The sequence below is a fragment of the Lepisma saccharinum genome, chromosome 16 (genome assembly GCF_977018435.1).
Source record: "Lepisma saccharinum chromosome 16, izLepSacc3.1, whole genome shotgun sequence".
Lineage (NCBI taxonomy): Eukaryota > Metazoa > Arthropoda > Insecta > Zygentoma > Lepismatidae > Lepisma > Lepisma saccharinum.
The window spans coordinates 43,214,217-43,229,018 of NC_139244.1; the positions used below are offsets into that span (position 1 = coordinate 43,214,217).

General features: G+C 39.9%; 1 protein-coding gene across 3 annotated transcripts in view; it reads left to right on the top strand.

Annotated features, from left to right (window-relative positions):
- garz (Sec7 domain-containing protein garz) overlaps window positions 1-14,460 on the top strand; it is a 116,953-nt gene extending 102,493 nt beyond the window's left edge. For all 3 annotated transcript variants that reach the window (XM_083138083.1, XM_083138084.1, XM_083138085.1), the window contains exons 34-37: window positions 2,106-2,220; window positions 3,592-3,957; window positions 10,230-10,341; window positions 13,892-14,460. In XM_083138083.1, the coding sequence (XP_082994209.1) occupies window positions 2,106-2,220; window positions 3,592-3,957; window positions 10,230-10,341; window positions 13,892-14,025 (727 nt within the window). In that variant the 3' untranslated portion in view covers window positions 14,026-14,460. The remainder of the gene's footprint in view (window positions 1-2,105; window positions 2,221-3,591; window positions 3,958-10,229; window positions 10,342-13,891) is intronic.
- The last annotated feature ends 342 nt before the right edge of the window (window positions 14,461-14,802 follow it).

The window sequence follows — 14,802 nt, forward strand, 5'->3', positions numbered from 1 at the left end:
CCCGTGAACAGCAGAAAGAAAGTGAAGTCACAGAATATCGGGTTAAATTTGTATTACTTGAACCCCTTTTTTGACAAACTCTTCCCATGGCAATGATTAGAATACTGGATGCTTTTATTTACCACGTAAAATTCACATTGTTAAATAAAGGCAGAACAGATACAGTATAACAATTTTCTTTTATAACGATAATTTTAGGTAGGGAAAAAAGTGTTTCATGCTTTGTCCCGATACAGCGTATAAGATCTCTGCTCGTGTGCCAAGTGCTCTCTATCTGCACAGCAACTGCGATCTTAATACACTTCACAATTGAGCAATTAATTGTCATAATATTCCTGTAGGCCAGGCTTCATTTTTGACATTTAAAGAAAGGAGAAACTATTTTTTAATAGGGCTGAGCCGATGCTGATATATCAGTCAATACAGATGGTATTGATATCGGAAAGTGTTGGTTGGAATTTTTTGCTATATTTTACCGGTATGTTTGTCTTTCTGGAGGAAGGGGAAACTGAAGTTTTAATTTATTTTACACCAGCATTGTGGGGAAAAATGGATTTTGTCTTTATACCAGTTATTTTAATATTTTGATGTAATAATTAACATTGATGCATATAATTGAAGTGGAATACTTACGCAATAATATTAATCAACTTTTAATTACTGAGCGTTGGTTCAAAATAGTATCAGTAACAATCTTAAGTGAATTTTCTTATCTTTCTGATCAACTTTGACTTTATTATTGTAGGGAAGAGATAGATTGATGTGAAATTTTAACCATTATAAAATTTACTGAAGTCCAACTGATGCAATATTAAATGATAAACATTCCATTCTTCAGATTTAGAAATTTACAAAATTTATGAATTATGTGAGGCTGGTCAGGAATGAGGGTGGAGATGACAAGGTGGATTACACCTTCAGAGGGGCCTTGGGAGAGGACAAAGTGCCTGATCTTGTTGAGATGGGTGGAGAATAGGTCAACTGTGGTGGATTTGTAGATAGATGAGTTTGAAAGCTGATGAGAGAGTTCCTCTACATAGAGGTATTTGTAACTACTGTAGTGGACCCCCTTGTCAGCTGGAAGGATTTTCATCTGGTTGTTGTGAAGGGATTTGAGATGTTCTTGTTGGGCTGGGGTCAGATTGGAGCTGTAAGATAGGTTTGTTAGGAATGCGCCGTCTTACAATGCTGGAAATGATGGCAGTTTAAGTGGGTGGTTTGGCGGAAAGTGAAGGTGAATCTTGAGAGGAAGGAGAGCAATACTGGAGAAGACTATGGTGTACATCAAGATGGCAGATTGCAAATGAGGATTCTTGGCCTAAAAATAAGTCCATTGTAATCTCTGGACAAATGTGTGAATGTGAATAGTAAAGGGAAACCGAAAGGTGGGACATTTGGAGAGGACTTCAGGTTTGTCAGCAGTGAGCTTAAGGTTTGAGAGGTTAATGGACAGAGGTTCTGTTTTTGATTGAATTGGAAGGAAATGGTTCTGCCCAGGAACAGGTTCCCATCTGTGGTATGCCTAGGCAGGTAGTGTTGAGGGTTGGGGGTCTTTGAGTGTGGGAATGGGCTTTGTGTTCGGATGTCAGTTGTTTTGATACCCACCTGGCACACAATTTCTGGAACAACAGGTTGTTCGTGACGATTTCGTGCAACAAGAAGTGAGAAATCTGTGTAAAATGGCTGCTGAGTTCCGTAATCGTGAAGCAATGATTATCTATATGTGATATTTGTGTAAATAGATTGGAATTTGATTCAATGTTCACTCCTTTTGTAATATTTTTTATGGATATGAACCATTCATGTTTGCATCGATATGTGTGATAGGTAGAATGTTTGTTTTCAGTATCATTAAATTTTATAAAGATACTTCATTTGTAATTTATTTGTATTAGTAAACAATAATTATCGGTTCATCCCTAGTAAATATATGGGCACTTATTTATTAACATCAGACATAGCAATATCATTCTGTCAGACACTATCTCTTAAGAAAAAAAGATGTGTAAATACATATTTAATACACATATAAATTCATATTTTTTGTAATATATACATGTACAATGTCCATGTTAAAATTTGCTCCATTTTTTTTCTCTCCCCAGCGTTAGTGTTCGGCCACCTGACACAGTAACTAGCTGTGCCCCCTCCATCATCTTACAGCCGCCTACGCCTGCTTCAAGCTCCATTTCCACGCCAATCATTACAAGCAGCACTCAGGTAAGATAGTACTTTTGGCTGTTTTTGTAAGTAACAATACATAAAAATGTAGTATCGTGCTTCAATTTGTCAGCCTCTGTGATGGGGTGCTTAGACCAGCATGTACTAGGTTTGAATTCTGGGTAACAGGGCTGGCTACCTTTAGGAAACAAAAGACCGGGTGTAAAATATATCCACTGGTCCGTTATGTTGTGAAAAGTGAAAATACAGACAGCTTACATTCCTTGCAAATATTCTACACTTAAGGCTTGGCTGGACATTCGGCCAATCCCAGTGCACCTGTTTTTGAATTTTCCTCTCCTTTTGAAAAACTGCTATAATATTTCAAATCTGAGAAATTACATATCCTCCAAATTCCTTCTAGAGCATTCACATGAATCTGCATGTGGTTTGCTTTCACTGCTGTCTAGATTTTATCAGTAGTTTAATAGGCTTATGTAGTTACAAAACTATTGAAAATATGTAGAGTGAAGGACTGTACAACCCAGAACTGTCTGTTACTGTATGTAAATCCTACATAATATCTATTTGTCATAGTGAAAGAGGGCATAAGATTTTCATGTTACAGTTGTCATTCCTAACTTTCAGTGTAAAAATGCACATTTTTTGTAATGTTCTATTATGTATTAGTATGAAATAAAAAAAACCGAGACAAGTACTGTTTACTACATTGTATGAAATAGTAGCAGATAGAATAGAATCCGCGTTAGCTCCTCGTTAGGGCATCTGACTGCCATGCGAGAGACCCGGGTTCAATCCCCAGTGGGGGAGAACCGGGACTTTTTCCAGAACCGGGACTTTTTCCACCTGTTCAAGCGGCTCCGGCACCCACCCAGCATTGCATAAAGTGGGCACCTGGAGGAAACTGGTGGGTAAAGGCAGCCAGGGGTGTGATGCTGATCACATCACCCCCATCTTCGGCCGTGATGAAGAAAGTGTGGGGATCTAACTCCACACCCCCTGTACGCCTTCCTCTTGGCGTGGTGCAATGCACAGGGGAGCACTTTACTTTTTACCTTTTAGAATATAACCTATCCATAGTATATCATTAATTAAATGTGAAAAATTTAGACTATAGTTGGTGGCTAGTTCAATAGATGTCACTTGTGTCAATGTTCCAATTCTTTTGTTGTTTCCCTGGTGGAGGCACATAGTGGTTCGGATACCACTTTAAACTGTAGGTCCAGTCCTGATTAGCCTTACTGTACATAAAGTGGACTTAAAACACCAACTCAACTTGTCTCTTTTGTTGTTTCTTTCTGTAAAATTGTATACCTTTGCAAGTAACATCAAGAATTGTTATTATTTAACAGCGTGCCTTTAATATGTAAAAGATATTATTGACCACAACATTTCAACTTCGTTTTTCAGGGCATCTCACCAGTGGCAATCAGCTCGTCATCTCCAAATTTATACGATGCTACCACCTTCTCCAGAGTCCTCACGTACTCAACATCATCTGTGTCGAGTGTTTCCAGCCACTTGGGAGAGCTGGATTGCTCCAAACAGTCTATATCATCTCCGTTGACAAGCCCCATTTCCTCTCCTTTGTTTGTACAGCCAGGAGTCCCAGCCATTCCGATATGTTCCAGCTACTTTGCGACGACCCAGAGCAACATCCAGCCAGGCCTCGGTAGCTCTTCCCAACCAGATTCAGCACTTGGTGAAGTGCCGAGTGCTGCTAGTCCAGTTGCAGCTCCTCTTGGCCACTACGAGAGCATTCAGGACTCATGTTCTGTAAGTAGTTTCTTTTTATAAGTGTAATGTATACAGGGTTTTACCATACAACACTGATTTTGCTGCATGTAGGGTGCATCAGGCAAACAACTTTACTCTTAATGGCTTGATCCTCATCTTCACAAATAGCCAAAAGTGGCAGAAAGGCAAAGTAAAAGAAAACAAATCAATCAATTCCTCTCCAACCGCCACCTCCTCAGTCCAACAGGGCATTGAGGAGGTGGGGGCCAACATGTGACCTATTTCTTCCGAGAGCCAGAACCTCACAGAGCTGCCAACAATTGTATTGCAAAACTCGCTAACCAGCATGGAATTTTCCCATGAACAGGACATTTTGAAACCAAACTATTGCAGAAAAGGAGAAAAAGGCTGTGCCATATGACAAGGAAATTACCCTCTGGGCCAAGAAGAACACTGTCCCATTGAACACATGCAGATGCGAGAGGCCTTTGACCTCTTGAACCAACCACTCGTTATGATGGTGATGAGGAATTTTTGTTTTGAACTTGGGGGAGACAGCTGACCAGTGCCGATTCCTGATAATTGCAACAGTAAAAAATTGTTTAATTTACCAGAATACTGTCTTGAAATGTTTTAAAAATCAGAATATCATTTAATTATTTCATTTCAAATTTTAATTTATTTTCACAAAGTACCGATGCAAGATAAATGAAAATTTTAAATATTGCATAATTTGTGCGAAAACATATGCTGTATTGAGCACACATTAAGCAATCTACGAGGGGCATACTACGAGGGTGAATCAAATATGAACGAGCCTTGATTGGCTAAGCGTCGGAATGGGTAGCAGGGTGTGATTGGGCATGTGCGGCCGGTAGGTGGGGCTGTCGTGAGTCGGGAACCAGAACAGCCGGCGTGTCGCATGCTTCGTTTAGTAGCTCTCACGATTAGTGAGCAGTGTGTGCCAGTGTCTGTTGCGCAACTCATAATCATCAAGTTCCTCACCCAGGAAAACATCAAACGGGCCGAAATTTACCGGAGACTGCAGGCCCAGTTTGGGAGTGGTACCCTCTCGTGGGCAAGAGTGAAAGTGTGGTGTAAGGAATTCCAGCAAGGCCGTGAATGTGTTTCAAATGAAGTGCACCCCCGTCGTCCTCGCACCAGTGTAACGAATGACAACATGGCTCGTGTTCGTGAGCTTGTCGAACAGGATCGCCGAGTCACTGTGAAGCAAATTGCGGCAGAACTTGGTGTGAGCTATGGAAGTGTCCAATCAATCATCACAAAGCACTTGGGCTTCCGCAAAATCACAGCTCGGTGGGTTCCCAATCTGCTGAATGTTGCTCAAAAAGATGACCGAGTTCGCATTGCTCGCCAGCTTCACACTCGTTTTGACGTGGAAGGGGAAGCGTTTTTGCATCGCATCGTTACCTGTGACGAGACATGGGTGCATCATTACACCCCAGCATCCAAGTGTACCAGCATGGAGTGGAGCAGGAAAGGCGAAAGAAACCCCGTGAAGACCAAAGTTCGGTTGTCTGCGGGGTAGGTGTTGGCCACGGTGTTTTGGGACTGGAGGGGTATCCTACTGGTGGATTTCTTACACGAACGTCGGACCATCAACGTACCCTACTACTGCGGCCTCCTGGATCAAGTTAAGGTGCAGTATTGACGCAAACTACGAGGCTGTCCTATCCGCCAGATCTTGTTCCTCCACGACAACGCCAGACCCCATACAGCAGGTGTTACGCGGCAGAAACTGATGGAAATGCACGGGGAACCACTTCCGCATCCACCGTACAGCCCAGACCTTTCACCATGTGATTTTCACCTGTTCGGACCCCTCAAAGAAGCACTTGGGGGCGAGCGATTTGTGACCAACGATCAGGTGGAAACCTTTGTGCGCAACTGGTTGGCTACCCGCCCAGCTTCATTCTATGAGAACGGCATCAAGAACCTACCACGACGTTGGGAAAAATGTATCACTAAGGGTGGAGACTATGTAGAAAAATAGGATGTAAATTTTGTTTTTCCGCACAAGGCTTGTTCATATTTGATTCACCCTCGTATAATGATTTACACTTTATTTTTTTTCAGGTCACATTGTCCACCATTCGAGAACTGAGGATTGGCATATGAAGCTACGAGTCTAGTCTACCGATTGCAGGCAGCAGTGCCCAAAAAGGATTCCTGGTGTTCACGCAGCAGCACGTTCCGTACATCATTGTCAGCGGACTATTTGACAACAATGGTCAGCGTTGGACAAGTTGGTTTCTATGGAGAGAGGGTGTGACCACAGCAGAGATTTACAGACGAGAGTATGCTAGGTGTGGCAGGACCTCGAACCCCATTTCAGCAATGGCCGTGGTTGATTCCTGACTGGTGTGGGAGTGTGCGTTGTCGTGTTGCAGGAGCACTCCTTTTGCCCATTTTCCTGGTCGTTTTTTCTGACCCCATCTGGCAAACACTTTCCCCATATTAAGGTGATCGTGCACCATTCGCTGCAGGGTGTTTCTGGACAGGCCCTTGGTTACCTCCATTTCAGAAAACGTGATGCACCTGTTCTCAAGAATGACTTGGTCAACCCATGTTGAACTTGTCTCTGTCTCTGTTTCTGTTGATGTGTCATGTTTTCCAGCCTTCCACCCATTTGTAAACGGTTTTCTGTGAAGGGGCATGTTCACAACACACTGCTGCCAATCGTCTGTAAATCTCTGCTGTGGTCACACCCTCTCTCTATAGAAACCAACTTGTCCAATGCTGACCATTATAATAGCTTTCCATGTTGTCCAATAGTCGCTGACAATGATGTACGGAACGTGCTGCTGTGTGAACACCGGGAATCCTTTTTGGGCAATGCTTCCTGCAATCTGTAGACTAGACTCGTAGCTTCATATGCCAGTCCTCACTTCTCGAATAGTGGACCATGGGACCTGAAAGAAAAATAAAGTGTAAATCATTATAGTACGCCCCTCGTACTTGAGCTCCAGACACAAATAGTAACAGCCATTGCTCTCTGCTAGGCACTGTCATGATGCAGTGTGTGATTGTAACCTGCTGTTTTAGCAACAGGAAGAATGATTGCTCTCTGAGCTTATAGTGCTATCTTCAATATTTTGGCTATGGCTTCATCCACAGGAATGTCGTTATCAACTGAAATGATTGCAATTGTGTGATTGAAAACTTGGTGGAGGTTCAAGTGGTTTAAGTTTACTGTTTTAAGTTTTATAGTAAGAGTGTAAAGCTATTAATGAAATGTGGCAAATTGCCAAACTGATATATATATATATATATATATATATATATATATATATACACACACACACACACACACACACACACACACACACACACACACACACACACACACACACACACACACACACACACACACACACACACACACACACACACACACACACACACACACACACACACACACACACACACACACACACACACACACACACACACACACACACACACACACACACACACACACACACACACACACACACACACACACACACACACACACACACACACACACACACACACACACACACACACACACACACACACACACACACACACACACACACACACACACACACACACACACACACACACACACACACACACACACACACACACACACACACACACACACACACACACACACACACACACACACACACACACACACACACACACACACACACACACACACACACACACACACACACACACACACACACACACACACACACACACACACACACACACACACACACACACACACACACACACACACACACACACACACACACACACACACACACACACACACACACACACACACACACACACACACACACACACACACACACACAGGGTGACTGGTAATTAGATGTATTCCCTGAAAGGGGTTAAAGTAGAGACAATTTGCAATAAATTTGACCATATGATACCCCGTCCGAAAATTAGTAGTTTTCGAGATAATCGAGTTTCTATTGTTTTTTCTAAAAATGACAATTTTCCACATAAAAAGATGAATTGAGAAAAAACTGATAATTCTAGGGAACTTATTTAAGCGTTTTCTGATAACTAACAAACAAGTGGTTCGTTTAAAAAAAAGTTTTTTCCAAATAACAATCACATGTAAGTACCGGGTGGGTCTAAACTTACAAGTGATGATAAAAAAATGCACTCTTAGTTTACTTGGCAACGTATTAATAACAAAAATGGTATGACACGAACCGTACAAATTACTTAAATTACTTCCTTGAGTCATCAGCTATCCAACAAGGTACAAATGTTGCTAACATTTACATTTGTGTACAAGAAATAATACTTCATTCATCTTCATGTGTATGGAATCAATGAAAAATACAATTAAAGAACATTACACGTCTTGCTCAAAGTGGGCACCTCCGTTACGAATGCAGGCACGCAGGTTTTTACGGGTCATTTGGTCTCCTAACTCGTGATGTGATGGTGGCCTTGACGTGTTGACCAGCTGTTAAGATCCTCTCCCTGAGCTCTTCTTGCGAGTTTACCGGTGCCTTGTCATGTGGCTCCAAATGTAAAAGTCGCAAGGCGACAAATCGGGGGATCGAGCCGGCCCGTTAATCGGTCCGCCTCGGCCAATCTATTTCTTTGGGTACTTTTCATCCAGCCACTGTCGCACGCCCAGGCAGAAGTATGGATGGGCGTAATCAACAATCATTTCATCGAGCCATTTTTCCTGCCCCAAATCTTAAATGGCATCACTTATGAACATTTTTTGCGGAACGGGATGGCAATGTTGTTGGAGGATGTGCCTCTAGCTACAAGACGTGACATGATTTATCAGCATGATGACTGCCCAGCTCGATCCCCCGATCGATTTGACGCCTTGCGACTTTTACATTTGGAGCCACATGACAAGGCACCGGTAAACTCGCAAGAAGAGCTCAGGGAGAGGATCTTAACAGCTGGTCAACACGTCAAGGCCACCATCACATCACGAGTTAGGAGACCAAATGACCCGTAAAAACCTGCGTGCCTGCATTCATAACGGAGGTGCCCACTTTGAGCAAGACGTGTAATGTTCTTTAATTGTATTTTTCATTGATTCCATACACATGAAGATGAATGAAGTATTATTTCTTGTACACAAATGTAAATGTTAGCAACATTTGTACCTTGTTGGATAGCTGATGACTCAAGGAAGTAATTTAAGTAATTTGTACGGTTCGTGTCATACCATTTTTGTTATTAATACGTTGCCAAGTAAACTAAGAGTGCATTTTTTTATCATCACTTGTAAGTTTAGACCCACCCGGTACTTACATGTGATTGTTATTTGGAAAAAACTTTTTTTTAAACGAACCACTTGTTTGTTAGCTATCAGAAAACGCTTAAATAAGTTCCCTACAATTATCAGTTTTTTCTCAATTCATCTTTTTATGTGGAAAATTGTCATTTTTAGAAAAAACAATAGAAACTCGAATATCTCGAAAACTACTAATTTTCGGACGGGGTATCATATGGTCAAATTTATTGCAAATTGTCTCTACTTTAACCCCTTTCAGGGAATACATCTAATTAGCAGTCACCCTGTATATATAATGCATATACTGTAACACTTGTAATTCTCCTTATGCAATTCGAAATCAGTGGATTGTGAAAGGAGTACATGCTACGACCTTGCAGTCTATTATTCTTATTTTCAGGTAAATAGGGATAATGAGTCATATAATATTGCACCTCTAAATGTGGACTCTCTTAATTTTTGACTGATAACGCCATTAAGCCTTGTTTCCATGATAACCATAAACCCAAATGAAATAAGGTACAAAACAGGACAATATATATATATCTATCTTCCTGTTTTGTACTTTATTTCATTTGTATTTGGTACAGAGTGTGAAAAAGACCATGCTAGAAGGTTGAAACGTAACGTTTAGTTTATGTTTTTAAAATATAATAAATTTCTGCCTTGGTCAGCATATTGAGTATTTTTTTTTAATTTTTGAACTGGTTACAGTAACTGAAGATGCTGAGCAAGCATTGGTCAATAATAGAGTTATTACTGTGATTTCTTTCAGTTTTTGAGGATGACCTTAAATATTTTGTATTTTGATGGACAGCACATACAGTATTTATCGTTTCATCCTGTGGCTTGGGACTTTATGGTCATCCTGTAAAATAGTGTTCGTGTTTGAGAGTAATTTTGTGATGCTGTATTTTGATTCTAATTTTGGCTGGTAGTAGTTTGCATGTGTCTGAAGTTTTGTAAATAAAAAATTGTTTCCATTCTCTCAAAGGCACCGTTACCAGTAACATCTTTGCCTGGAAGAATTCCTGTTTCATCCAGCCACTCTACTCCAGGCCTTGGAGGGTTCATCCCCACATCAAGCTATTCCACTGCCACCACAGGTAAGTCTGTGTACAGATATTCTAGTTTCAATAATGTTTATTTTTTATTGTGTTTTAATTTTGACAGACTTATTAATTATAACATAACTAAAAATTGATTCAATCAAGAATCAAACTTCTAGGCCTCCCCAATGGCGCAGTGGTAGTGTTGTTGCTTTGTAATGAAGGGGTCCTGGGTTCGATACCCGGTGGAGGTACATAGTGATTTGAATCCCACTTTAAACTGTAGGTCCAGTCCCGATTAGCCTTACTGTGCGTAAAATGGACTTAAAACACAAACTCATACAAACAATAATCAAACTTCTGTCTTTTGACACTTTATGCAATGCTTGAATGAAGATAATAATTTTGAAATTCACTTCGTGTCCTTAGTTTAGTTTTTGAAAGTCAAAATATAGTTTTAAGTATGTATAATTACCACAAAACTGTCTTTAATACTGTTGTTTGAGCCTCCAACATGGCATAGTGGTAATGTAGCCTTGTAATTAAGGGGTCCCAGGTTTGATGCCTGGTGGAAACCCTTAGTGGTTCGGACCCCACTTTAAACTCTACGTCCAGTCCCAATTAGCCTATCTGTGCATAAAGTGGACTTATGATATTCACTCCAATTCAACAATAGTAGTGGATTGGTAGTACTGCAAGGGACAACTTTTGCTCACTCATACATTCTGTGTTTCGGTGCATATAATAAAATATTTGAATGTGACAATTGTAGAAATATATATGTAAAATTACACCCTGGTAGTTTCAGCCCATAATCATCTGTTTCATTTTCATATATCGCTATGTATTAGTAAGATAGACTAAACTAGATTTTAACATGGGGATTGATTTACTTTATTTTAATTTGCTTTTTTTGCCACTTTTGGCTAATTTGCGAAGATGGGGATGAGTGATGATATGATGAAATTGCTGAATGGACAATCATAAACATCCATGCCCAGGCCAGGATTCGAACCCGGGACCCCTGGCATCGTAGCGTAACATGGAGATGATGACTATGTTCACTTAAGTTTTAGTTTCACGATAGAGCCCACTACCTCAGACAAATTACGGTTATATAAAAACTACTAGGCTTCAAGTGTACACCAATCGTTTTGCCAGTTCGAGTTATTCACTCGAGTGAATAAGTTCTCAATTCCATATGCTATCTAGCGTCATCCGTGCAAACTATTACACACTCTAGCAAAAAGCCCTTGCTGCAACACTCTATAGTGGATACATCGAAATTGTTTATCTTTTATTTTTCTTCTTCTTAAGAATGCAAATTTTTGGCCTCTGTTATGGTTGAGTTTTCGGTGAAAGTGCTTGAAACCCTGTTCAATAAAAGATGGTGCGTGATTGCGTTTATTCATGGTTGGTGTTACAGTGAACATAAGCCCACATTTAAAAATTAATTTTTCCCTCTTGGTACAAATGCTCGTAATTTGGAGCACTTATATCATGTTAGAGGGTCTGTATTTGAATTTTGGGTGAGGTATGTTCCATCACCCATTGCCACCATTAGCCCTAGATGTAGAAAAGATGGCATAAAAGAACCAAAATGGAACAGATGACCGTCTCAAAATTTTTTCGCGCAAAAATAAGAGGACTTCCCTTCAAACAGGAAAGTTGACAAATAGCATGTCTTGTACAAACATGCTAAAATCATGCTCACACTTTAGTTCATTCTGTTCTCCAACCTTATTTTGGAATTGGCTGATGGTCATTTACTTTTCAATGGACAGCTTGATGGACAGAAATTATCAGAACCTGTTATGATTAATATGCCTGTGTACCTCATTGCACTTACAATCATATAAAAAAAGGTGATAAAATGACATGTTGAAGATGAAAAATATTCTGATTAGAATTTCAGGTTGTGGACAGCACAAAAATTTTTATGTACAAGGTGAATTTGATGCACAACTTGTTATATAGTTTGTCCATTGCATCTCAAATTGGATCATGTATTTCAGAAACTCCCTCTACAGATTGCATGTGTTGAGAAATTGAATAGTAGCTATTGTTTTTTGTCAAGAAAAGTTGTTCAATGATGAAAATGATCATGCATTTAAAGTATCACACTAGAAACAATATTGCGCTATTATTAGAATCTATGGGTGTTTTCCATATACATGGATTGTGTTCGTTTTTTTAAGTTCATTATATGCACTGAAAGGCTAATCAGGACTGAACCTACAGTTTAAAGTGGCATCCGAACCACTATGTACCTCCACTGAGTATCGAACTTGATACCCCTTCATTACGAGGCTACAATGTTACCACTATGCCATCAGGAAGGCCCCTCATATAGAGTGAATCTAGAAATAAGCCAAATTTGAGATATTGGTTGAAAATGTGTACAAGGAGGAAAATACCTTTTAGTACCGGGTTTTTCAACAGAAACGCTGTGATTTCAAATGGCATTTTAAAATATTTATGGTAACTACTCAAAAAAAATAATTACATAATCTGATAGAGAAAACGCAAAAGTTTAATGGAAAACATGTTCGAAATGTCCACCTTGGCGATTTATCACGTCTTGCACCTGGTTGCACATGTTGTCAAATATCTGACCAAGGGTTGCACGACTAACTTGTGCAGTACAGTGTTCGATGTTTGCTTTCAAATCATCTAGTAATCTCAGTCCTCGTTTGAAAACTCCCTGCTTTAGGAAACCCCACAAGAAATAGTCTCACGGGTTTAAATCAGGGCTAGTTGGAGGCCACTCTAAACCATTTTGAAATAAATGTGTGTAGCGATTGTCAGGACAGGTTCAGTTGTATGCAACCTAGCTCCGTCTTGCTGGAACCATTGCTGACGAATTAGACAATGTTTCCGTCGAAGACCAGGAATGAAGTATTCCTGCAGCATTTGCAAATAATTTTCTGATGTGACATAGCCATCAAAAAAGAAAGGTCCAATCAAGCCACGTTTCGATACACCACCATACCAAAACCTTTTGTGCATACAGAGGTGTCCCCTTCGTTCATGTGGATTATAGGTTGCCAAAAATTCAATTTTAGACTTTTGTCAATCATAACATATACAAATTATTACTGTGAATATACTAAATATTTTTTTAGGGTCATTTGAAATTACGGCGTTTCTCTTGAAACACCCGGTATAATCAAACCCTTGGAAATTGGAAAAAAATTACAATGTGAACATTTGTTGTTTGATAGCTAAGTGTTGGCAATTCTCATCTTACGTCGCATTCAAGTTAGGGTGGCAACAAGCATAATGATTATTAGTAAATAACATATATTTTGTCCTGGGAATATCTGGAGTGAGTGAAGGAAAGCAAGTCTGTGCAAGCAGTGACTCCAAAGGACTCGACTAATGAATGTGTTCGAGGGAGAGGATTTGCATGGAGAGAGTAGAGCTATGGCAGTTGTCAGCCTTTCCAGCTGCGTGTATGGCTTCACTCCGTCGCTTTCTCCCTTACTCTGCTTTTATGCACAGCATTGCTCCACATTGGCAAAAATTTCTTACTGGCCGGTCTCTGCATCATTATTGTTAGTAGAACGACAAAATGTTTTCATTACAAGCTTCCACTTATTTTCAGGATCATCCGGAACATCAACATCTGTCCCAACTCTTCTGCTTCTTAATCCAAGCCTAATAGAAGGAACCACCATTCCAAGCCTTCCGATTCTGTCTCCTCGAAGCACCGAACAGCCAACTTCAAAACAATCATAGTCTACGCTGTGCGTTGGCCACACGCAGGCCGAGAATTACACATATTTTGTGCTGTGAAGAAGGTGATAAGAGCCGCTGTGCACAAGGTATGCATTCACGTTACTGTAAGCCGTACGTTAACAAATTTTAATTGCCTCATTTTATGTAAGTTTCATGTGCAAGTGCATAATATGCACCTGAGTTTCATTGCATTCTCAATTCAAGGCTCTTCCGCAGGGTTAAAATATCCCTGCTTTATCTTCTAAAGTGTGTTGTAAATGCATTTTAGGTATGTTTACATATATTTATTGTGTATATAGATACATTATGTATATATGTGTAGTTATGATATACATAAAATTTAATATATTGGAATGGAATGCCTGTACTTGTGTAAAAATGTCCATATGTAAAGAAAAAGCACTGGTGTCAAGTAAAATTTATTTGTGTATAAAAGTGCATTTTTAAAAATATATATTTATGTGTTACCGTTACATTTTGTAGACTCATTCACTTACACAATAGCACAGAACCTTTCAAAATATCCTGGTATTCCTTGCAAGTACTTTATCCAGTAACTTTGTTACTTCACCATTACTTTTTTTACAGTACACAATCAGGTTTACCAGTGACTTGAAGTCCTCGAAAAGTCTGGGAAATCCACATATGACGGAGATCCAGTTTCTCAGTGTCTAGTTAATCTTTCTGTTAACTGCAGGGTTTGCTATGTAAAATATATATTTTTTAAAAAATAGCAGCTCATGCAGCTTGAATCAATCCTTTCATATGTCAACCAAA